We start from the raw sequence: 23,881 nt of genomic DNA, 5'->3' as shown, positions 1-23,881 counted from the left end.
TTATCCTATTTTCTTAGCATCAAATTTCCTTCTTTTTTAAATACCTCTCATACATATATTTATTGTAGAGCAGCACCCTTGGTAAACCTTTCTAAATAACTATCATTCTAGATCATTTGTACTTTACGGTTCTCGAGGCATACAGAACCCTAAAGTACAAGTGATTTACCATTCTTCTTAACCAAACTACCTTGCTCCAAAACCACACACATTTAATTTTCTACCGTGCTCCAGTTTATTTGCAACTCCGCAGAAGACACAAAACTACAAACACCTCCTTATAAAGTTAAACAAGAATTAAATAAAAAATTGAAGGCGATACCGCTACGACTTGATATACTTTAAGCGAAGCCCACAATTGTTGAGGTTTATCACAAAAAGCCTCAGTTGACAAGATTTAATAACTCAAAAAATGTTAACATAATTGGAAAAAATGTACATCTTTATAATAAGTTCGGTTTGATAAAAAACAGTAATGCTAAAAGTTATATGGAAGTACCATACCAAATACAAGATGGACGAAAAAACAATGAAAAAAATTAGTTCTTTTTTGCTTGTAACGTAAGAAAAAAATCAGTATATAAAAAATTTACTTTTTGAGTTGCCAAAAATCGTTTTTTAAACGCCAAATAAAAAATTAATAAATATATTTTGTAGCACTACGCTTATATGCATACCGACGCTAATACCATATGAAAAATATACAAAAATAAATTAGGAAAAAATATTATTCAAATTAATTTAAAACAAGTCTGTAAAATGTGTGGCTTATTTTAACAATTAGTGAAAAAAATTAAGGCTGCTGTTAGTTAATCAATAAGTAACTTAATGTTTTTTAAAATTAGCAATAACTTAAAAAAATCATTTTTAAATTGATATACAAATATAATTATCTTAAAATATTATTAGGAATGAATTGAGATTAAATATCAAAATATATTTTTCATTGCAACTGGCAAAAAAATGCATTTTTACCTAATATCTGACAAATATACAACTCATATTCTAAAAAGCACCAAAAAAAAAGCAAAAATAGTTCAAAAATACATGAAATAGTTTTAAAACCCTCGATTTTTTTTTAAATTAAATATTTTTTTTGTAAAATATCGGGTTGTATTAACGCATAGTTAACAGGCACAAAAACGTATGTAGAAATCAAAAAAAAATGTTACCCAAAAACTAAATACTCTACAACATATTTTTTTACAAAATTTGCGCCCAAAATTAAATAATTTTTTACAAAAAAAAAATAAATATACGCGCATGAATTAGGCAGTTACTCTGTAGTGGGTTTAAGTTAAATAAATATGAAGTCAAGTATGTACAATGGGATTAATTATGAGGTGAAATCGTTAAATGCTGGAAAAAAAATGATATTTCGATGGATTGATTACAAAAGACAAAGTTAAAAAATAGGAGAAATTATTCATTGAAATTTCCCCAATACGCGACCGTTAGTAATGAGTATATACACAGTTGATCACTAAAAAGTTGACAATGTCTAGTTGATTTTACACGGTAAAATGTTAATAAAAATTGTTCAAAAAAATTTTTTTTTTTCAAATTTAAATTTTCAAAAAAATTTCGAAAATCGAAAAAAAAATTTTTTCTACATTTTCGTCTCATCACTATCGTTGTTCGACTCCGGAGTCACCACCACTTCAGGGACGTCCATGGATGCGGAGGAGCGTTTTTCAAGATTAAGAGAACCGTTTCTTTTTTTCTCTTTAGGAGGGGAAGAGTGGGAGGACTTTTTCGAAGAACGAGAACTAAAAAAAAATTGTAAAAATAATTCTTAAAAAAGTTAAAAAAAAATTTTAGGAAAAATGAAAAACAATTTTTTGGACACAAAATTAAAAATTAATCTTAGCAAGTTAATAATTTTTTTTCTAATATTTTTTTATTACCGATTTCGAACATTCGATGAGCTGTTATTTCCAATTTCGTTTTTAGCAATAGTTTTCCATATAGCTGTATGCGCCATCTCTTTACTTATATTTACACTCGCTGGTTCGCTTGGGCTAAAAAAAAAACAAAAAAAATGTTTTTACAAAAAAATATTATCACCATAATATCCCTATATCTAAGACACAGTCATTAAATTTTTTGTATTAAGGAATAATGTTAATAAAATTTGGTTTTTCACTTACTTGTATTGGATTTCTGACACGGGAATTGAAAGAACTTTTCCGTCATTTAGAGGAACATTAACTGTTCCTGATCCCCCACTTAACACCTTTAATATAATAATAAAACTTTAATAACGCATTTTTTTTTAACTAATCAATAAATAACTATTTTTTGTGAGTATATTAAATAGATGGCGCCTATATCTTTAAAAAAAATCTTTTAAATTATTAAATTAAAAAAAAGTTTTTTCATTAAAAACGCCTAAAAATGGAATCATATAAATTCAAACCAAAAACCCTAGGTTTAAAAATATGTTATCAACTTAAACATAGGTTTATTTACTATAGAATTTTTACTCCTTTTTTACCCTATAAAATACCTTTTTACCCCATTAGGTTATTTTCACCCCTCTTTTTCAACGTTTTACTTTGCTTTATAAGCAAAAAATCAACTTACATCTGAGTTCATTTGATTTTGGAGTTCTTTTTCCTTCTTTTTTCTTGCGTCTTCCTTTCTCTTCTTAGTTGATTCTGGCATTAAATCATCCAACCATTTTAATTCTTGCTGAGTGAAAATTCCGTAGTCGAACAGCTTGCGCACGCCAACTAGCGCCGCCACCTAAATAGGAAAAAAAATACAAATTAAAATTTATTTTTAGAGAAGTTTTCCAAAAATTTAACATGTTTCAAAAAATGACTCACCATCATTGGAAACACGATAGAGACGGGTGAGGTTGATTTAATAACCCACAAAATCACCAAACCAAGTGCCTGAAAGGCTGTAAAAAGATAAACCTTGGGTAGGGGAACATGTCGAAGGTATATAAAGTCAGGTTGATGTTTAGGTGGCATTAAATATAACTTCATACGATCAAAGAACTGAACACCTGTGTTTTAAAGTAGGTTAAGTTATGTTAAAAGTACTATTTTCAAAAACTTATGTAACTATTTAACTTATAGTGTGTTAGATATTCGTAAGGGCAAAAAGTGTGGCATTGGTGCGGCTCGAACGCGAGACCTTGCGTGCTTAAATAATATATACTTGCTCTTATGTGTTTAATAAACTTGTTAAGCGCCTGCCCTACAAGATGTATTTAGACTCATTTTAGACAGTTACCACTCATTGGATGCTAGGGTATCCACAAGTACCCGTGATAATTTTTGTGCTCACCACAAACGGAAGTTTTTTTTAATTCGATGAACTATAAATAGTCGTTACGCAGCTTACCTGCAAGTGAAGAAACACCCATATACAGAAACACGCCGTACAACACCGCCATTGGAATATACGCCAAAATAGGGGTAATAAACACCGACACCCCTATCATGAGAAAAATCATTAGCCCAGTGACCCTCTGCTCTCTGACCCCCAAAAATTTAGGTGCTTCCCCGGGGGCCGACGTCTCGGTCTCCATTTTTAGGGAGTTAACGTGGGTAATGCTAAGCACGGTGGCAGCCACGAACCAAGGTAAACCCATAACGGAGCAGATGATTAACATAATGGAGACGACAAGAAGATCGAGATGGTAACCGCATCCTTTCTGTATAAAAGGATACAAACCAATTCAAGTACGATTATCGTTTTATCTGGGGCCTCGCACGATTATTGTATTCGAGTAAAATTGTTTTTTTTAACTGTATGTATAAAAATTTGAAGTATATTTACAAAAAAAAGGTAAAAAAATCCTTTTTTTTAAATATTACAACTTTAAAGGCAACGTAAAGCGGTAAAAAATTTATTAATCTTTATAAATCTTTGAACTTCAGATAAGCAAACCCACCCTTAGTTTATTTTCCTTTCGGTTCACGATAACAGCAGTAATCTGTTGATCCATGAAGATAAGGATAGTAGCAAGTAAAGCAGGTATGAGGGCAACCAGACAGGACCACCATGGATTTTTACCGAATGGATCGATGAACCACGTGCGATCACTTCTAGTAGGCTAAATATAAATTGTAAAAAATATGTAAATTCAATAGTTTGGTTATAGTACTGGGGGAAAGGCAAAGAGTTTGTGTTCAAGCCGCTTTGAGGTCACACTATTCGCACCAGGTTACAGACCAAAGGTTCAGGGTTCGAACCGCACTAAACGCCCATAAGCCCGGCGTTTACAAATAGCTCTAGTGCGCGACACTAACATTAACCGTTACCCAACAAAATATAACCCTAACACTTTAGAAAAATATAATTAAATAAATGATAAAAAAACACCATAACGTTTTTAAATTTTTAAATAAAGCGTTTTTAGATTGAAGTAATTAAATTTTTTACGTTAATAACAAACACTTGCATCGCAATTTAAAAATGATTCATTAAATTTTAAGAATCCCAAAAGTTGTGACATTTAGTTAATAATAACGTACAATTATAACTGGTAACCTAATTTTAAACACATTTACTTACTCTGAAGCTCTCAGGTACGATAAGTTTTGATGTATTTATTCGCATAAGAATATCAAAGAGCACCATTAAACCAATAGCTATCGTAACAGCAAAATCACTGATAATGGAACGGACCTAAAAAGTGAACGAATATATTTAAAAAAAACTAAATATTTTAAACTACAGGAGGTCTTGAGTTCGATTCATACTGCTTTTATGCTTAATCGCCCTTAAGTAAGGCGCCAAAAACGGTATAAACTCCTGCTGAGCCAACACTTAAGCAGAAGCTTATAATTATTAGACAAAATTTCAGACTGCAAAAGACAACTCAAAACTGGGTTCAAAATGTTTAGGTCGTAAAGTCGACCTTCCCAAGCCGAGGATAAATAAAAAAAAAAAAAAAAATATTCCCAAAAAAAGTTTTTTACTGTTAATATAGACTCTAAAATTCTTAAATAAAATTTTACTAATTTTATAAATATTGTTATTATTTTGGTTAATTTTTTAGTTAAAATGGTAGCAAATTACCTTTGTAGGAAAATATCTTGATGTTTTTAATCCCTTTAATGTCATTGAGATGAAAAATGTGCCAAAAAACAAGATAATTGACATGAAAATTGCGTCAGGTGTGTATATACAAGATTGTCCATATAAACTACCGCAACCTTCACTAAGACATTCCTACAAAAAAGTAAAAAAACAATAAAAAAAAATTTCAGAAAATTAAAAAAAAATACAGACTTAATTGCAAATTTGTATTTAAAATAAAAATGGTTTGAATAGTATTTCTAAAATGTTTTCTTTTCAAAATTCCTTTTTTGATAAAAATAACTTTTTATCTTTAAATTTGCAATATTTAAAAATTGTTTACCAGCAAAATGTAGACCATTAAAATTTATTTATAAATATTTTATATAAACAAATAACATGTTTTACTAAAAATAAGTAAAGAACTTAAATCAAGTTTTAATAAACATACTCCCCTAGTGGTCAATTAAGTGAAAAATAAGAAAAAATTTGATAAACAACTCAAATATTTGACGTTTAAGAAAAATGCAATTTTTGTTTTTTTTTTGCTCTTTTTGGCATAGCTGGTTTATTTTACCAAAATATTTGTCTGGTTTATATTAAACTGGTTTATTTTGTTTCCAAGTTTATTTTTAAACTGGTTAATATATGTTTTTTTTTCTAAATTGTTAAATATCTGGTGATTATTAAACCAGGTAATATCTATCTGGTAATTGCGAAATTGGTAAAAATTCGATCTCCTTATAAACTGCTGGTCATATTCTGGTCTCTAAACTGGTTGTTATCTCGTTTATTTTTTAACAATCCACATAGTCTGCATATTTAATCTTATTTTGCAAATTTAAGTATCGTATTCGTTAAGCACGCACATCGTATTTAGACAAAAGGATACTAAAATCATGCTCGTAAAACAAAAATTGCTATTTTAATGTGAGTTGAACACAATATTAATTTTTTTTACCTTTTTAGTCAAATTAATCCAATCAATGGTATTAACATTACTGATGTTGTTAATCTTTCCATCAAATGCACAGGAGTAAGATACGTTACTAGTCTTATACAGAAGTCCTAAAATAATTTCACAAATACATTAAAAGGTTATCAATTTTTATTCATTTTTATGTAGGTATAAAATATAAAACTATAATTTTTTTTTTTACCTATAAAATCCTCTAAAAAACACATATACAATTACTTAACATTTTAGTTTTTATCAATTTCTTTCAAAAAAATTTAAAATAGTAAAAAATATTTCTTACCACTATAGTTAAGATGATGAGATTTGAGCATATTATCCACAGATGCATCTTTCATTTCAAATATTGAGGAATTTGATAGTTGGTGATTATCCAGCACAGGAGGCATGCATTCACAACTAAGTAATATTAAAAAATGAATTTTAAAAATAAAATTTAAAGTAAAAAATAAATATTTTTAATAAATGACATTTAAACTAGATTTTAAATAATTTTTTTTTTTAACATTTTTTTTATTAGATTTTTTGTGCATTTTTTAATTAGTAAAGTTATTTAAAGATATAGTTACCCGTATAATGTTATAAGGTTTGGATCCCAGCCATACCAAATTTTTAATTTATCTCCTTCGTGAATTAATTTCTAAAATATCAAAAATTCTTTAAAATAATTACTTCAAATAAATTACAGGTTCTAACTAAAACGTAATTTTTCATTTATCTAATAAAAAAGTTGATTGAAAAAAATGTCATTTTTTTGCTATATGAGGTCCGGAGTTCGATCCCCACGACTTACAGCCTAAATATTGGGTAACATTTATTACCCCAACCCAGTTTTAAGTTGCCTTTGGCAGTTAAGGGTATTGTTTATTATATAACCCTATTATTAACCTTCTAATTATAGTTTTTGGCCCATTTGGCCCTACCATTTATAGCGCCATGAAATCAATGGGAATCGAACTTATGACCTCCTATAGTGAAGCCATGTGTTCTAGCCACCACAGCAGACCATCTTAATTTCATTGGTAATTAGTTATCTTACCTTAAAAGCTTCGTAGATAAAGATAAACGAAATCAAAGCAGAAAAGGATTCTTCAGTATATCGAGTCACGTAAGAGATCAGACTACTAGCATCACTTGCAACTAAAAAAATATAATTTTTTTAAATTCCAAAAAAAATATTTTAGTAAAATATCTTTTATATTAATATAACTAAATGAATTTTATATAATATAACTAAAAGCCCTTTTATATTAATATAACTAAAAGCCCGCCCTAGGGTCGGAATTTTAATTGTCGCAATATGATTGCAACTCTTAATTTATATTTGCCTGTGAACCACAAATTTTTTTATTTAATTTGTAAGTCTATAAATTAAAAATTGAATATAGATTTTAGAATTTTCTTAAAATATTCTGTACGCTAATTAAATCTATATTTAGTTTACGTATCATAAATTTTTTTAATTTTTTTTACAATAATGACATCTCAAGATATAAATAATTTCATATATTTAAAAATTTAAAGATAAAATACATTTTTAACTTACCGAGTCCTATACATATAAGTCCAGTCCATAAGCCGACCCACCATCGGAACGAAACATACTCAAAACCGACCGATCTAAAAATAATAAAAACAACATAAACATAATATAAAAGGGTTTCTATATTTATTGAAATAAGTAGGCCGACGTATCGTGTTATCAAAGTACGATTATAGTGCTTATTTGTACAGAAATATTTTGTTTTGAAAATTATTTTTTGTGCTTTTTTATACAACAAAATTAAATTTTTTTTCTTTTAAAGTATTTACAATTAAGATAAAAGTCATCAAAAATTTAGTAAATATATATTTTTTCAAGTTATTTTCCAAAATACGCTAAAAATATATACCATTCTTTTTAAGTCTCACAAAACGTATTTTTTGTTTATTAGTTACAGAGAATGTTTTATTAACTTACGTGCAAATTTCAAACATGATTTTCTCAAATACAAGTATAGGACCGGTGCTGCCGATAATAGTTAGAGGTTGGCCTGAAAACAAATGAAAACAAAATCCTGACATTGCGGCTCCGAATATCGATTCCATAGTACCCTAAAAAAAATAATTTAAAATTTAAATAATTTTCCACAAAAATTATACCGAAAAAACATAATATTAAGAATCAAAAATAAAAAATATTACAAAAAAATAAAATAAAAAACTTTAATATTTTTTATAAACTTTTTTGATTAATTTAAATTAATAGCCGTTGGCCAAAAGGCGTTTTCGTTTTTTTAAACAGCTAATTTTTTTTTAGGATAGTTTTTTATTTTCCCATTTTACTTAGAGTGATAGCTTTTTAAATTTACTAAAAAAGTTGCTTAATCTATTTATAAACACATGGCTTAATAGCAAATAGTGTGGCACTGGTGCGGTTCAAACCCGAAACCTATTAACTCGCAATCCAATGCCATGACCGGAATACCAAACTATTAAATACAGTCCTCATTTTTACAGTCTAGCATTTTAAACACTGTGACAAAAATGTTAAAAAAAGGCCAGTAATACTAAACAAAATACTTGTTAAAATAAAAAAATGATAACTTACGATGTAGTTGTGAGTTGCATCACCTAACAGTCCTCCAAATGTTACAATCGGAGTAAGGATGGCAAAGTAGAGGAAGATAAAAGATGCGAGACATTGAATACTCAAACAGTCTTTGAAATCGGAGAAATAATAAGGTGCCTTACGTTTAATATCGTTGACCAGTCCGCCAAATAATCTAAAATTTAAATTTTTGTGAAATTTTATGGTTTAAAATTATTTAATTTTAGTTTTTGAAAAATAGAGGTTAAAAAATAATTTAATAAATTTTTTTTAGTTTTAAGTTTAAATAAATATTTTAATTTTTGTTAAGTTGTCATTAGTAAAATTTATAAAACGTCAATTAAAAAAAAAATTTACAATGTAATATTTTTCACGAAATTTTTTTCGTTTTTATACAAATATTATGTAATTCAAAAAATGATATTATTATTTAATTTAGCCATGTGTTATACGCATATTTCTATACCGTTATATAATAATATAGTGTTTATTTACCAAAACAGATAGAGCTGCGATCTTGCTAAATGTGGCATTGGTATAAAAAATACAAATTTTAATTTTTTATGGGTAAAATTACGCCCAAAATATGTAAAAAAAATTAAAGTTGGTGGCCAAGTATTATAAAAAAGTATGTTTTAAATATTATTTTTTGCATTTTTTAAGCTATTTTTGTAAAGAATTTGTATTACTTTCTGTATATGTAAAAACTCGTACAAAATATTGTTTATCAATGGCCTTTATAAAACCAAAAAATATATTAATAATAAAAAACGTGGTTTTGACCAAAAAACTAACTATTATTAATATAAACACATTAATACCGATGACTCAAAAAGCTTTTTTTTAATCTCATTTTTCATTCAAAAACAATTAACGTTGTGAAAGAGGAAAGCACATTTCCGCGAAAGCGTCCTGCGCGGTTTGATTATGACGTCATAGAGACACGAAACGCCGGGTTTTTACCGACTGTAATCCTTAACAACTAACAGCAATCAAAACGGTGATTAGTTAGTAAAGAATGCGGTATTTAAAACAAGGCAAAAACAACTGATTTCTTAAGTGCTTTTGGGTTCGTTTAATAACCAGTACCACCACTTTAATTTGATTTTTTTGCCAGAACTTTTAAATTATTGCCAAAAAATGAGACTCGAACCTTACATGTTTGCTGTATAGTAATTTTAAGAGTTATGGACACATAAATTTAAAATTATAGTTATTTTACCAGAATTATGTTATAAGAGTTAGTACCATTTTTTAACCTTTTAATTTACGAATTACCATTTTTTAACCTTTTAATTTACGAATTACCATTTTTTAACCTTTTATTGGCGAAAAATGCTTTGTTAAATTGTCATTTTAAAATAAAATTTCTTTACATTAAAGTCTGCTTTTTTTAAGTGCAACATATAATTAATTTTTCCATAATTTTGAGTTAGTTTTCCCTATTTAACTTAAACTAGTTTTTACCAATTTCCTTAATTTTTAATTTAAAATCCTAACCAATATTTTAACGATTTTTCAAAAAATCGGCGTCCTAAAACTAAAAATTGAACTAGGGCAAATGTCAAATTATATGTCTTACAGGTTACAATAATATCTTATTACATCACTGGTGACGTCACGACGCTTATAACCAACAGCAAAAGTCAGGCGGGGGTCAAATCTCGGGTTGTTTAACATTTGTGACCGGCAGGCGACAGAAAAGAATGTTTGGTCAAACAACACACAACAAACACGATTGTTAACAACGCTCTATGACGTCATAATACCATAAACAATGGCGGCTTTTTTGATTGATGTGACATTTTTTTAATTACGAAAAATGTAAAATTTTTTCATAATTTGGTTAAAAACCTGCTATTTTTAAACAACCATGCTTCGCTTTATAAAAACCATAAAAATAACCATTTTATATTTTTTTTCTTATCGCATCTTAATATTGTTTATCTGAAACGTTTAAATTGCCACCGGAGCATAAGAAAATAAATCTATATATATCACAAATAAACAAACTTATTTTTACCTCCCAGTTCTTTGTAACTCGGGCCCAGTGTGAACCTGTACTTCTTGGGATTCCCCTTGTCCGAAAACCGCGCCGTTCGGTTTCTTTTCGAGTCTTTGAATCTAAAAAAAAAATTTTTAAAATCTATTTTTTTTTTAATTTTACAAAAAATGTTATATTTTAAAATAAATCGATTGTATTATCTGATTCTTAAATACACAAATACAGCAAAAATCGATAACTTAGTAAGCCTTGTAATTTGATTCAATTTTAACACAATATTTCAGCTATACATCCCTAACCGATTATTTAAATGTGAGTTAGTCTAATTCACTTTATTAATTAGAAATTTTCCAAATTGTTACTGTAAAAGGAACTTTTACGTAATATATAAACGTTGTTATTAAATAGTAGAAATAATTAAAATGTATAAACACTAGTTTTAAGTTGTTGCGCTTAAAAAAAAAAAAAAAAACTTTTTAAATAATAGTTTTTAATACAGTTCAACAAACACCATTATTAGAAAATAAAATTTCTTAAATAATTGGCTTTAACTATGTTATGAGATTGAAAAGCTTTAAATGGCCCATGTCATTCAAGTCCACTTACCCGTTCTTATCTAGTATCTACCACAATAAGCCAAACAAATAGCTTATCTAACTGTATCAATCAATTTTCAAAACATTCAAAAAAAAAAATTGCAATAAAAATTAAAAATTATACAAACAGTTTGAATTGATACCAATATAATAAAGCCTATTAGTAGGTCCAACTTAAAAAATAATAAAACTAACGTTTGTGGTGTGTGGGTAAATTATTACAAGCATATATTAATTGCGCCTAAAATTCATATATAATTTAGCTTGGTAAACGATATATATATATATATGTATGTATAACCGTATAACCAAATTATAAGCCTACAAAATAAACAAAACTGTCATTAGTTAGTAAATTATTGCGAGCAAATAATAGTTGCGAGTTGCGACCATACTGCGACAAATAAAATGCCATCTGTAGGGCAGGTAATTTGAAACAAAATGCTTATTTTTTGTTAGAAAATATCTTATCAAATAGTGTATACGTGATATCGTAGTTATTTGTAAGGCCGATATATATTTGTAATCAGAAACATTTGAACATTTCTAATACTCAGAACTCACTTGATTTCCAGGTAGGTCCTTGGGAGGCTCGATCCTGATGTTAGCATCCCATTCACCAGGTGGTAAAACTGTAACTTGATCGAGAAATTCGTCGACTCCTGCTAATAAATCGGTGCGAGTTTTTGCCTTGTATGCAACTTCATGAAAAACCTAAAATTTAAAAAAAATTTAATTTTTTTTGGTTTATTTTTTTTAGTATTAATTTTGGACGTTATTAAAATATGCTTAAACTTTTTATTTGTTTCTTTTAACTAAATTTTTATTTTGACAAAATGAATTAAAGTTAATTTTTTTAAATTTTGAAGCATTTTTTGTAATTTTTGGACATGTATCAAAAATATTTTCATAATTTTTTTGCGCATAAAAGAAATGAATATTAAGATATAAAACAGAAAATATTTTATTGCGACAAAAGAAATGACAAAATCAATTTTATGATTTAAACATATCATAGGTATTAATGTTTACACAAAGATTTTAAAGTTTGTTACAGCATGGTCACCAAACTCAGTGATATAAACTTTTTCATATACATTAAAAAAAGAATTGTATAGTCTACTTACTTCGTCAGCCATAAGTGTAGCAATGGATCTTCCAATTTCATGATATTGTTTGTAATTTCCAACAGGACCAAGTAATATGAATAAAAATCTGGTTGGAATGGGAACCTCAGTAAGACGACCTTAACAAACAAAAAAAATATGTTAACCAAAAATATAGTGTTCTCGACATGGAAAGGGCTACTTTTATATGTATAGGAACATTTTTATATGTATAGGAACATTTTTATATGTATAGGAACACCCTGACCAAGTCTTAATTTTGGATATTATAAATTATATTGTTCGATAATTAATCTTTCTTTTTTAATGGTACACTTAAATTTTGTTGCTGTTTATAACGATAGACTTATGAATTCTACGACATAATAACACTGGTCGAACCTAAGACCTCACGGAGACCAAGTGCATTAACCACAGCTACACGCCAATGATATATATTAAAGTGCTACCAAAAACATAATGTAATTACCAGTAATTTGAAAGTTAGACTTTGTCCCTAATTTACAATAATAAAGCGGTATACTCTATTGTGTAGTTTAAAGTAACCAAAAATAAACAACATTAACAATTAAAATATTGTTTTAAACATACATAAACTCCTAAACTCATAATCGTAAAACATAAAATTTACAGCTTAAATTGTGGTATAGTTTAACTAGGTTATCGTTAAAAAATGCAAGCCTGCAAAAATCACAAAATTAACAAAATCGAAATTCAGTGATTTTTGCGGACTGTGTAATTTTTAGGTTGCCTTATAGGCTCGCCAAAACGTTAAGGAGAAATGGGCCAATAATTTGAGGCCGATGCCGCAAGCTTCCGCCTTCTAAATCAGCATAACGTTTAATTTGATGCATTTTCGGTTACAGTAAATAAGCCGGGCGCATAAAGCCAAAGGTACTCGAACGAAAGTCACGTGACCGCTAGCAAGGTCATCTGGCGAGACAGGCTGGCTTGAAAATCGGTCGCGCACGACTGCGCGCAGAAGATCAGCAAAAAACGGGCGCTTAATTTGGTGACGTCACTGTGGTATTAACTAGGCCTAATTCGTGGCCATGCGCAGTTGGCCTTAACAAAACAAAACGTCCACCCTTTCCATTAGCAAGAAAAAAACAATGGTTTGCTCTTTAAGGACAAAGTTAAAATAACAGCTGTGATTTCGCTAACTCTTTTTGCACACTATTTTGCAAGCAAAACCGAAACCTATACCATGAAAGCAAGGCGCTATAAACAGTATAAACTCCTGCTAAGCCAACACTTAATCAGCAGCTTGATTATCGGGCAATTATAAATATTCAAAACTGCAAAAGTCAACCCAAGACTGGGTTGATTGATGTTACTTTATGTTTAGGTGAAGTCGACCTTTCCACATTGAGGATAAAAAAATAATAATAAAAAACGTTGTTTGTTACTATACCTAAATGAACGCTGTCTTGAAGTCGGACCAAGGCGATAATTTTTTGTTCAAGAAAACCAACTTCACCGATTAAGACATTTGAGGCTTCAGCACCGACTGGAATTTTTTTCATGAAATAAGGAACCTAAAAAAAATTGATATTTTGTAAACTAGGACGTTTGCACGCAATAAAAAAACAATCGGGGAAAAAAAAAAACAATTATGGGTCTTTGGTTAGATTCCCACTGCTACCATAACTTATTACCATTGAGTACAGTGCTATAAATGAACTTCTGGCAGAATAAAACCTACCGGCAGAATAATTATCGGACAACTCTTGAAATATCCCAAACTGCTTAAAGCAACTTAAGACCAAGTCAAGGTAACAAATGTTACCCTAACTTTTACGTCGCGAAGTAGTTCTTCCCACATTAAGGATAAATAAATACGAAAAACTGAACCACATTAGTTTTAAAAAAATTAAAAAAAAAATTATTTAACCTACAAAACTCTTAAAAGTGAAAGGTAAACTCTTTTGCAAGTAAAAGTTAAACTAATTATCAATTTTTTGAAAGGTAAACTGTTTAGAAAAATTATGTAATTATTTTTGAAATAGCCGATAGCCTTACCTTGCATTTTTTGTCTGAATCAGCAAAACTGTTCCCGTTATGAAACGAAGATCCGTTGTTAAATGATGAACCGACATTTAAACTTTTGTTTCTTGCAAAAGATCCTGGTGCAGTAGTTGTAGAGGTCATGCCTATAACAACATCAAAAAAAAAAATTTTTTTGGAGAATTAAAAATTTTCGAAAAAAAATGTTTGGTATGGAATTTTTTTTTTTAAATATTTTTTTTTATATTTAATTTTTTATACATAAGAATGTAAGAAATCAAAATTTGTTTAAAAAAACATAACGTAAAAAATCAATAAGTGTACTGTAAGTAAATGTGACATAAATATTAATGGATTTCAAATTCTATTTCCATACATTAAAAACCAAAAAAAATCAAATTCTGGCGATAAAGAAATATTAAATTCATTAAAAATGTCAAGGAAAAGGCCAAAATTTAGTTAAAGAAAATCAAATTACAAATTTTCATGCCTAAAAATGTCAAAGTTTTTAGCCAAGCTTACAAACTTTATAGATGTTTAAAAAACAAAACGTGTTAAAAAAAAAAAAAATTGCGAAACTCCGTATACATTGCCGCAAGAACAATACAAAAATATCCTAATTGAAACACGATATTAACCTGACCATGGGGTTAAATAGCTTTGTGATAATCTCTTGTTTCGCTCTCTCTATATATATATATAATGTTATGTAATATTAATTGAATACCATTTTAACAAAGGCTATTTAAAAGATAAGCATTTTTAATTATAAAAAATATGTTTTTGCATTATAAAAAATTACGTAAATGAATTATTTAATTCGTATTTTCAAGTGAATAATGTTGTAATCATTATCTAAAAAACGCCTATCTTTTAATCAATCAAGGCTTATGTACATGTTTAAAAGTTATCTGCAATCTTGTTTGTGGTAATTTTCAAGTGCATTTAATACAGGTTATGCTTGTATAAACAGAATATTAAACAGCGATAGTATATCTCAAATATCAGGTCTATACACACATATTTAGTCTATTTGGATATAGGTGTATATGTATTATGTGGTTTTAGTTATATATAGGCGGCAAACATAGAGCTACAAACGTTATTATTGTGCGTTAAAATAGGATTTCGTTTTTAAGTTTTATTTACTTGCAAAACCGGTTTTAAATTGAACTGATTTTGGTATTGGATCAGAAATTATATTTTTGATATTGTATATTTATGTCTAAGAAACTGTGTTTTAACCAAAAAACTAAATTGCAAAAAAAACTTTAAAAAATACTGGCGAAAAAAATATTAGTAAGCGACCAAATAAATACTAAAAAATTAAAAACACATAAAAAATTTAAAAAAACAAAAAAAATCAAAAAAAAACATTTTTATACAAATTTTTTTTTAAAAAATCACATTTTTATAAAACCTACCGGAATGCTTTTTGTCGTGATCTGAGCTTCTTGATACGAGATCAGCCATAGACTTGATTGCAGTTACTCCCTTCTTCTTTTCACCCTGATGCTCGTGGCCACTAAGTAGCGCTGTTCTTACTTTTTCGCGAACTTCGTCGTCGTGTGGAAGTTGACCTTGCGACACCATCTGGTCCAAAACCAAATCTAAAAGAAAATTTAAAAAAAATAAATTTACAAAAAAATAAATTTAAAAAAAATAAATTTACAAAAAAATAAATTTACAAAAAAATAAATTTAAAAAAAAGATTTTTTTTAAATAAAAAAAAATATTGATAATAAAATTTTAAAACTTTTAAAAACATCTTTTAAAAAATCGCAAATAAAAACCTCTACAGTTTGTTTTTTAAATATTATTACTTTTAATACTTTACCTGCTATTTCGTTAAGGTCGTGCGCCACCATATCAAGTTGAACAACCCCGTTTAAAATACAAGATCTTAGTTCAAACAAGCTGTGAAGACTAAGTGTAGCAACATGAGGTTTACTCCATCTATCTCCACCATCTTCCACGACCTCCTCAAACTTAATCCATCTAAAAATTTTTAAAAAAATTCAATTTATTTATTTTTATGTATAATACGCTATGGTATGCATTTGGCCTAATGGCTCATTTTCACAATCCAAAAATTTCAAAATGACATTTTGCTAATTTTTTTTCAGAAATTGAAGGGCGTTTCCAAAAGAAGGGTTAGGGTAAGGTTAATCTCATTGTATTGCATGCTCATTTTATTGCTGACCGCATTTTTTTAAGAATGTCAAAGTAACCATTGCGTTATACTAAAAAAAACTCGAACGGAAGCAGTGAGAATCAAACCCAAAACCTTATTCAGTAAGGTTACATATAGATATAGTTTATGTTTTGCAAAAAAATAAATAAACCTAAAATAGATTTTTTTAAATAAAACCGCAATACTTTAAACTATAAAAAATGTACTGTTTTAGAAATAATGCATTTTGTGCAAATAAATACACATATAGTATGTTATTACCTAAAAAATATTGTTTTTTTGGTTGAATTAATTATTAATAGCTAAAACAGGTTTAAATGTGGTCAAAATAAATAACTTCTAGTCTTTGTAAGCACCAGGAGTAAGCCTTGACATTTACTATGTATATTTACTTTTAACCAAGCACGTCATTACCAGTAAATCAATAAGTTATTTCAAATTCTTATCATTAAAAAACCTTGATAGTTCGATATAATTATCGATTGTATTTAAAAAAAAATATTGACCAGCAGAATTTAAAATACATACCTTAAATTTTTAATTTTACAATTTAAATCATAATTGACTTTCAAAAGTTGGGTTGACGTCTTCGTTTTAATTAAATTACAAGTATTTAAATTTTAATGGAATGAGCCTATATTAATAGATTATACTGTCGTCATTAAGTATTTAAATATTTTCGATCTACAAACTAAAGCCAAGTTTTTGCTGTAGCATACAGAACAAAAATGCATATTAAAAACATGTAGTTAAAAATAAAATAACTATGGTATGTGTTACAGTATAAGATAAGTTTTCTCATTTTTTCCATTGTATAATTACATTGTTTAAATTTTGACTGGAACTTAAAAAAAACTAATCAAAAAATAAACCTTAAACGCATTAACTCTTTAAAGTTGTTAATAAGAATCTAGATTTAAGTATAGAAAGTTAATAAATCTTATAGGATTACCAGCTTGGCACTGAGATCTTGTTCAACCAGAAGAGGATTACAATTTAAAACAATATAAAAAATCCACCAAAATCGGCAAGTACATTTTAGTTAATCAAAATAGTCATGTGAAAAAACATCAATACCAATTACACATAGGGCCTTAATGGCTAAATACAGTCTCTAGTAGTGATTTTTAAATGTAAATATGTCTAAAACTTAATGTTTTTGCTAAAAAAAACATTAAGAAACAAAAATTGATAAAAATCACTGGTTTAGCGACCCAAGAAAATTACGAAGTCAATATAATTAAATTCATTTTAACGATGAGTCACCGAAAACAAATTATTTAATCGTTGTTGACCCAAAATTTATTTACCAAAATCGAACATTAAATTACACATCGCATGCCTATATTATAACATTGAACAGTAAATTATACGTAATATAAGGCTCACAATAGGCTATTTTATAGAAATCAAACTTTAAAATAGACATAATAAGTCGAAATATAAATATAAGCCCATTGGTCCATTAAGTGAAGTGCATTTACGGGTTTGGCGACCATGTAATATTATAAAACCTTATGTAAAAGTATATTAAATATGTTATGTCATTGTGTATTATTTATTGTATTATACTACTATTACATTGCTACTTATTTTTAAATTTATTTATTTCTAATGTAAAAAAGTCATTTTTAAAGACTTAACATAGGGCTACATTTGTAACCATGACCCAGTCTCAAAATAATTTAAGTTATTTTAAATATTTGTAAATACATTGCTCAATAATAAACCTGCTGATTAGTTTTTGCTAAGCAGAAGTTTATACCGTTCATATTGCCTTAGTTAGATAGTGCTAAGGTATGTAAGCAGTGGGAATCGAACACAGGACCTCATGCAGTAAAACCAAGTATTCTAACAAAGCGTAAATAAAAAAAATATTATAGTTTTCAGTAATAATTCGAAGGTAGAAAAAATAGGAAAAGTGTGTATGTAAATTAGTAAACAACATCATGTTTTATTCAACATATACGGACGTAACTGTCGTAATTAATCAACGAGACTGAAACAAAAATTACACAAAATTTGCGCGTGACTTGGTTTCGATTTAAAAACCATACACTGAACTATCATCGTGAAAGCGCAAATCTATTGACAAATTTTAATGCATTATAATGCACGTAATTGATGGCAACAATGTAAGAACAATGTAAAAACTTATGATTTAAAACATGGAAAAATTATGAAATTGGGTGGGCAGCGTTTCTTGTATATTATAACATGGTTAACATACCCATTATAGCGTGTTTTACAATTGTACAATTGCCAGCACTTAATCAGCACTTATAATTAATTATATTTCAAACTGCCAAAAGCAACTCAAGACTGGGTCGGGGTAAAAGTTGTTACTCTATGTTTGGGTCGTAAAGTTAACCTTCCCACATCGAGGATAAATTTATGCAAAAAAATAAAAATTCTAAAACGGTAAGTGTAAAAATGATTAAAACAAATAAAAAAATGTTGAAACAAATATTAAAGCATAACCTATAGCTTTTTACTGTTAACTGTCCTATATATTTAAATCATAAATTAACTCTTGCCACCTGCTAGAAATATTACAAAAAAAAATTTTTTGACCGAATTCTGCATAACTTCAAAATTCTCGAGAGTCGTCGTCCACAGGCTTGACCCAATATGACGTCATAATTTGACCTATTTTTGTGTCGTATTATGTTGAGTGTCAAATTAACAGTAACCGAAATATGAAGTTTTCAAAGAAAACGCCGGCACTGGAAATAGCTGATATCGCAGCCAGGTTTCCGCCAGTATGCTTTTACATACGTTATGTTACTGTACATATATTCAACCCTGTTTACAAGTTCCTACACTAGATACGAAGTGTTTAAACTAATGTAAATAAATATTCAAGCCTGATATACATGGGGTAGCGTTTTAACGGTGACAAAATTAGAAAGTAATTGCTTAATAGGCTTTATTGTAAAATACACAATGTTTTAATATATAGGCTACTATTCTTTATTTAGAAGGGTTTTTAAATAGGTAAAACATTATTACATGTCTTCAATAAATGCGATTTTATCTTTTTTTAGTGTATATATATCTGATAACCAATATAGATAAGGGCATTCCTATTACCCAATTCGTAGTAACAGGCGCATATCTGTGTATATTTCATGTTAATTTTATGCCATTTTTACGATCGAATTGATTACGTAAATGTCAGAATTCTACAAAAATAAATACAAAAATAACCTTATTTGCATGACAAATAAAATGCAAGTCATTTCTATCAATTAACACCAAATCGAGAATTTCGTATACAAACTTACCCTACCGTGACCTTAAGAAATATTTTTAAAAAGTCGCATATCCCTGAAGATTTTTAATTAACAATACCAACGACTCTTTAAATACAAGTCCCGTATTCCCTTATGGTTAAAATGTGAACTTTACAAGTTCAAAGCATAGTTAAAGATGTGTTAAAAGTCGTTTGAAACTATTAAACGCCAGTATATAAACATGTAATGTCTATAAAACTATACTTTTTATGGGGGTTAAATATAGGCTAGAATACAGTATATATATATAAACATTACGAATAGATGGTTATGAAAAAAGCTCTTCAGGCATAATATATATTGTTATTCATAAGCTAAACAAGTAAGTAATGAACCACTTTGGCTTTAACTATACACTTTACTATGTTTAAAAGCACTTTTACAGCTTTTACAACAATTGGAACAGGTGCCAGGATAATGATAATTTATAAAGAAGTCTAGACTATTTTTAATAATAAACTTTTTTAATTATTTTTGATTTGAAAAGGTATTAATGAACTAGACATAATATTTATTATCAAATTTTTTTTAGTATTAATATGTTGATCAAACTTATATATTGGGGGTACCAAATTTAAATTTCTTTCTTAAAATGAATGGTAACTGCAAACTATTGTACAACTTACAAAAAAAATTATATAAGTTTTTTTTGTTTAAAAAATTTTATATAATTTTTACAAAATTTTAAATACATAATAAAATATCCCAATTCAAAAACTATACTTTGGAGATCAAAAAAAGATATCATAATAATATGACACCATTAATGACTAATAAACCAACTATATCGACCCAAATATTAGTATATATAAATAGCCCTCAATAAACAAACTTTACGATGATGACATCATATTATAACCATTTTAAAAAAAAAAAGAAAAAGAATAACCTACCTTGCAGTCTCTCTCCACACTGTTTCTCCACCATCTTCCATTTTTAACTCCTCCATCTCTGTGAAGAGGCAGGGAGTCCCGTCAGAGTGCTCGAGCAAGTTGCATCCGTCCTGTTGATCTGTTCCAAGGATAAACTGGACTTGCTGGTTGGGAGGAAGAACTAAAAAAAAATAAAAAATAAATAAAATAAAAAAATTAAATTTAAAATAAAAAATTTAAAAAAAATTTTAGAAACCAAAATTATTATTTTTTAAAAATCTTACTCATTGGTTCTTCGTCCTCTTCCTCATATTTTGTCTTCTTGCTTCCCCTTCCACTCTTATGTTTATGATGTTTGTGGTGCTTGTGCTTATGAGAGGACGGAAGGTGCATGCCAACATAAACATTTCTATGTTTGCCTTAACAAAATAAAAAAAATAAAAATATTAATAAAATTAAAATAAGAAAAAAAGACAAAAATAAAAATTACCAACATAGTTTAATAAATTTTTTATTATATATTTACAGAATATTTAAATTTTTGACCAAATTTTATAATATTTTTTGACTATACATCCCTTTATATTAATACATATAATTTAAACAACTTAAAAAAAATTAGTTTTAGTTTGCATGAACTTTTTTTAAATCAGTTTATAAAATTAACCCAAAAAATGACAAGAATTTAAATTAAGAAAATCATGTTAAGTGCTTGTACAGCCAAATATTATGAGATTAGTACAAGATAAGGTTTAACCCTTTTGTTTATAATAAATCCTTTTGCCACATTGATTAACAATGTAGGCCATGTACAGCTTAACCTTTTTAATAAATATTATCATTGTTTAAAATTAAGATTTTAAAATAAGTGGTATTAACTAACTGTTAAAAATAATTATACTAATTTATTAATTTCAAAAAAAATTTTGAACTAGAATTGATTAAAAAAGAAAAAAAATTGTACAATTATATATATGTAAAAAAAAACTAAGTTTTTGTTCTTTTAATTTTTTTGTTTTAATTTTTTTTTTTTTTTTTTTTGGTTTTTACCTGCTGCATCTTCCATATGAGCTTGTGATGCTTTTCTCAAATCCAAAATAGGCTGAGATTCGTGATCCATCCTCTAAAAATAACCAAGCAACAAAAAATACTTAAAAATCTTCAAATCAAAACAAAATTTTTATTTTTTTTTGGATAGAAATTTTTTTATCGGTTGGATGAATTGATTTAATAGACGGCTATGTTTTTTTTATTTTAAGGCTGGCTTGCTTTGAAAGTATGTAACCAACTTGGATTTATTATTTAATATTTAGTAACAAGCACACTCAGAGCATTATATATTGCTTTATACATATTATGCTTGCTTAAAAAACTAATAAAAAATAACTTCGTCATAAAATTTTATGTATTTGCAAACAAGCCCCAACCGACAGCCAAACTACCAAAGGATAAAAAATAAAAATCGAGTACAGACACTAATAACACAAATATTGACGGCACTTAACGTCAAATTGATTTACATAAACTTGGTTTACTACTTTGTTTTATTAGCTTAAAAAAGTTAGTCAGCAAGTGCGCAGCGATTTAGTAAACACGATATACAAACATTGTTAATTTTTAATTTATTGGAGGTTTAAAGTGACAGGATGTTTATTTATCACTTGACAGCTTGTTTATTTACTTGGAGGACCTGGTGTCTGCCAACCACAATGTGGTTAAAAAAAAACATGCAAAGGAAAAGTCCTGCAGTATAAATAGGCTATACTTAACCAACAGTAAATATTCACTATTTCGATTTGGATACAAATTACAAAAAAATCCATTTGATTTGTCTACTGAATTTAATAATTTAAAAATAATGGGTTTAATAAGCTAAAAACAAAGGCTTTAAATGGGTTTGACAGATTCCTGACATATCCTATTTTAACAAGCTTGTTTCAAAATCAATTTACAATATTTATACAAATTTTATAGAATTTTCTCTTTGTAATATTTAAATTCCATTTATTATAAAAAAACGTTGTTTTAAAATTTGTTTTAAAAAATTTTAGTTCACATTTTTTTTGTTTAACTGTTAGTTAACAAATATAAATCGAAAACATTTAAAAATGTTATTTTAAACACGATAGTTTATTAATTTAAAATCAACTTACACTCGTAAAAGAATCATCCTCTTCATGGTTATTGGAAAACGAAAACATTATGATAAAAAATAAAATAACTTAAAATAATTTATTCGAAAAACTCATTAGATAAAACCTCTAAAAACTAACATCTACGATTAAATATTGGTTAGCAAAAAATCTACTTAAAATTTTATTTCAAATAAAAATACTACTAAGTTAGTTTAGTTTGCAAAAAAATTAGTGTTACAAATTATTAGAAAATAAAATTATAGCATTTTAACAATAAATCTTCACATTGTCATTTACTATATCAACTTTTAAAAATTGACAAGTAAATTGGTGTTAATCAAGCCTTAAAAAAATAAGCTCACAAAATAACCCTACAATTTTATTCTAACTTTAACAGTTTGGTGACATTTTTATTGCCACAAATTGTCCTTTAAATGAACTAATATGCAATAAAAATGCCACATGCAGTGTGCCCTGCTTTCTTTTATTTACTTTTGTTAAATTTATTAAAAAAAATCCTTTTTGAATTAATTTTAAGATAACTGCAGACTAGCAAGTTTTAATCCAACTTAAAAAATAATCTTTTTAATCTCTTTGCATACTCCATACAAGGCAATGTTTACATAAGACTATATTAAGTACATATACATTTATTGTTGCCTATCAGTTTTTGTTTTATACTTAATCAAAACTTAATGATAAATACAGCACTTAAATCCTTTAACCTCTACATTGATCAGCTAATAGATTTTGAAAAGGGTCAATCTGCCAGTCAGCTTTTTTGTTCTTGGTGCACAAAATAATTGTATTTTGTTGCTTGTCCCTATCAAATGTTAGTAATTCTATACTTTTTTCTCTTTCTTTGCTATGGACTAACGAACGCTTTATATAATATATATCGAGTGTCTGCGTGTGTTTTAAAATTTCCAGCAATAAAGCATTCGATTACAATTTGCTAAGCATTTACAACTCATATGAAACCTAATAGCAATGACCTGACCTTATTTAATAAAACGAAGAATAACTATACGAAAACAACTATT

General features: G+C 27.6%; 1 protein-coding gene across 1 annotated transcript; it reads right to left on the bottom strand.

Moving 5' to 3' along the window:
• Positions 1 to 219: 219 nt before the first annotated feature.
• On the bottom strand, positions 220 to 22,980 carry LOC145742094 (electroneutral sodium bicarbonate exchanger 1-like). Its single transcript, XM_082559849.1, has 27 exons — positions 22,857 to 22,980; positions 21,754 to 21,826; positions 20,988 to 21,122; positions 20,725 to 20,884; positions 16,179 to 16,339; positions 15,766 to 15,951; positions 14,357 to 14,487; positions 13,749 to 13,872; positions 12,335 to 12,453; positions 11,772 to 11,921; positions 10,630 to 10,730; positions 8,607 to 8,781; positions 7,977 to 8,110; positions 7,563 to 7,636; positions 7,056 to 7,156; positions 6,586 to 6,656; positions 6,300 to 6,415; positions 6,002 to 6,108; positions 5,041 to 5,193; positions 4,534 to 4,647; positions 3,911 to 4,072; positions 3,358 to 3,670; positions 2,832 to 3,016; positions 2,587 to 2,748; positions 2,151 to 2,236; positions 1,908 to 2,021; positions 220 to 1,769 (listed from the first exon to the last, which is right to left on the bottom strand). The coding sequence occupies exons 1-27, from the start codon at positions 22,902 to 22,904 to the stop codon at positions 1,610 to 1,612; spliced, it is 3,615 nt and encodes a 1,204-aa protein (XP_082415975.1). The 5' UTR covers positions 22,905 to 22,980; the 3' UTR covers positions 220 to 1,609.
• Between the last annotated feature and the right edge of the window lie 901 nt (positions 22,981 to 23,881).

Source organism: Corella eumyota, chromosome 2, assembly GCF_963082875.1.
Source record: "Corella eumyota chromosome 2, kaCorEumy4.1, whole genome shotgun sequence".
Lineage (NCBI taxonomy): Eukaryota > Metazoa > Chordata > Ascidiacea > Phlebobranchia > Corellidae > Corella > Corella eumyota.
The sequence above is the reverse complement of the archived record's forward strand: the minus strand, read 5'-3'. Positions and strand labels throughout refer to the sequence as shown.

Excerpts from the sequence above, each read along its gene's own strand:
- LOC145742094 (XM_082559849.1), bottom strand. The coding sequence starts at position 22,904 with ATGTTTTCGTTTTCCAATAACCATGAAGAGGATGATTCTTTTACGAGT. Across the intron at positions 10,731-11,771 it reads AGGACCTACCTGGAAATCAA|ATTCAAAGACTCGAAAAGAA; the intron begins GTGAGTTCTGAG and ends TTTTTTTTTTAG. Across the intron at positions 5,194-6,001 it reads GGATTAATTTGACTAAAAAG|GAATGTCTTAGTGAAGGTTG; the intron begins GTAAAAAAAATT and ends ACTTTTTTGTAG.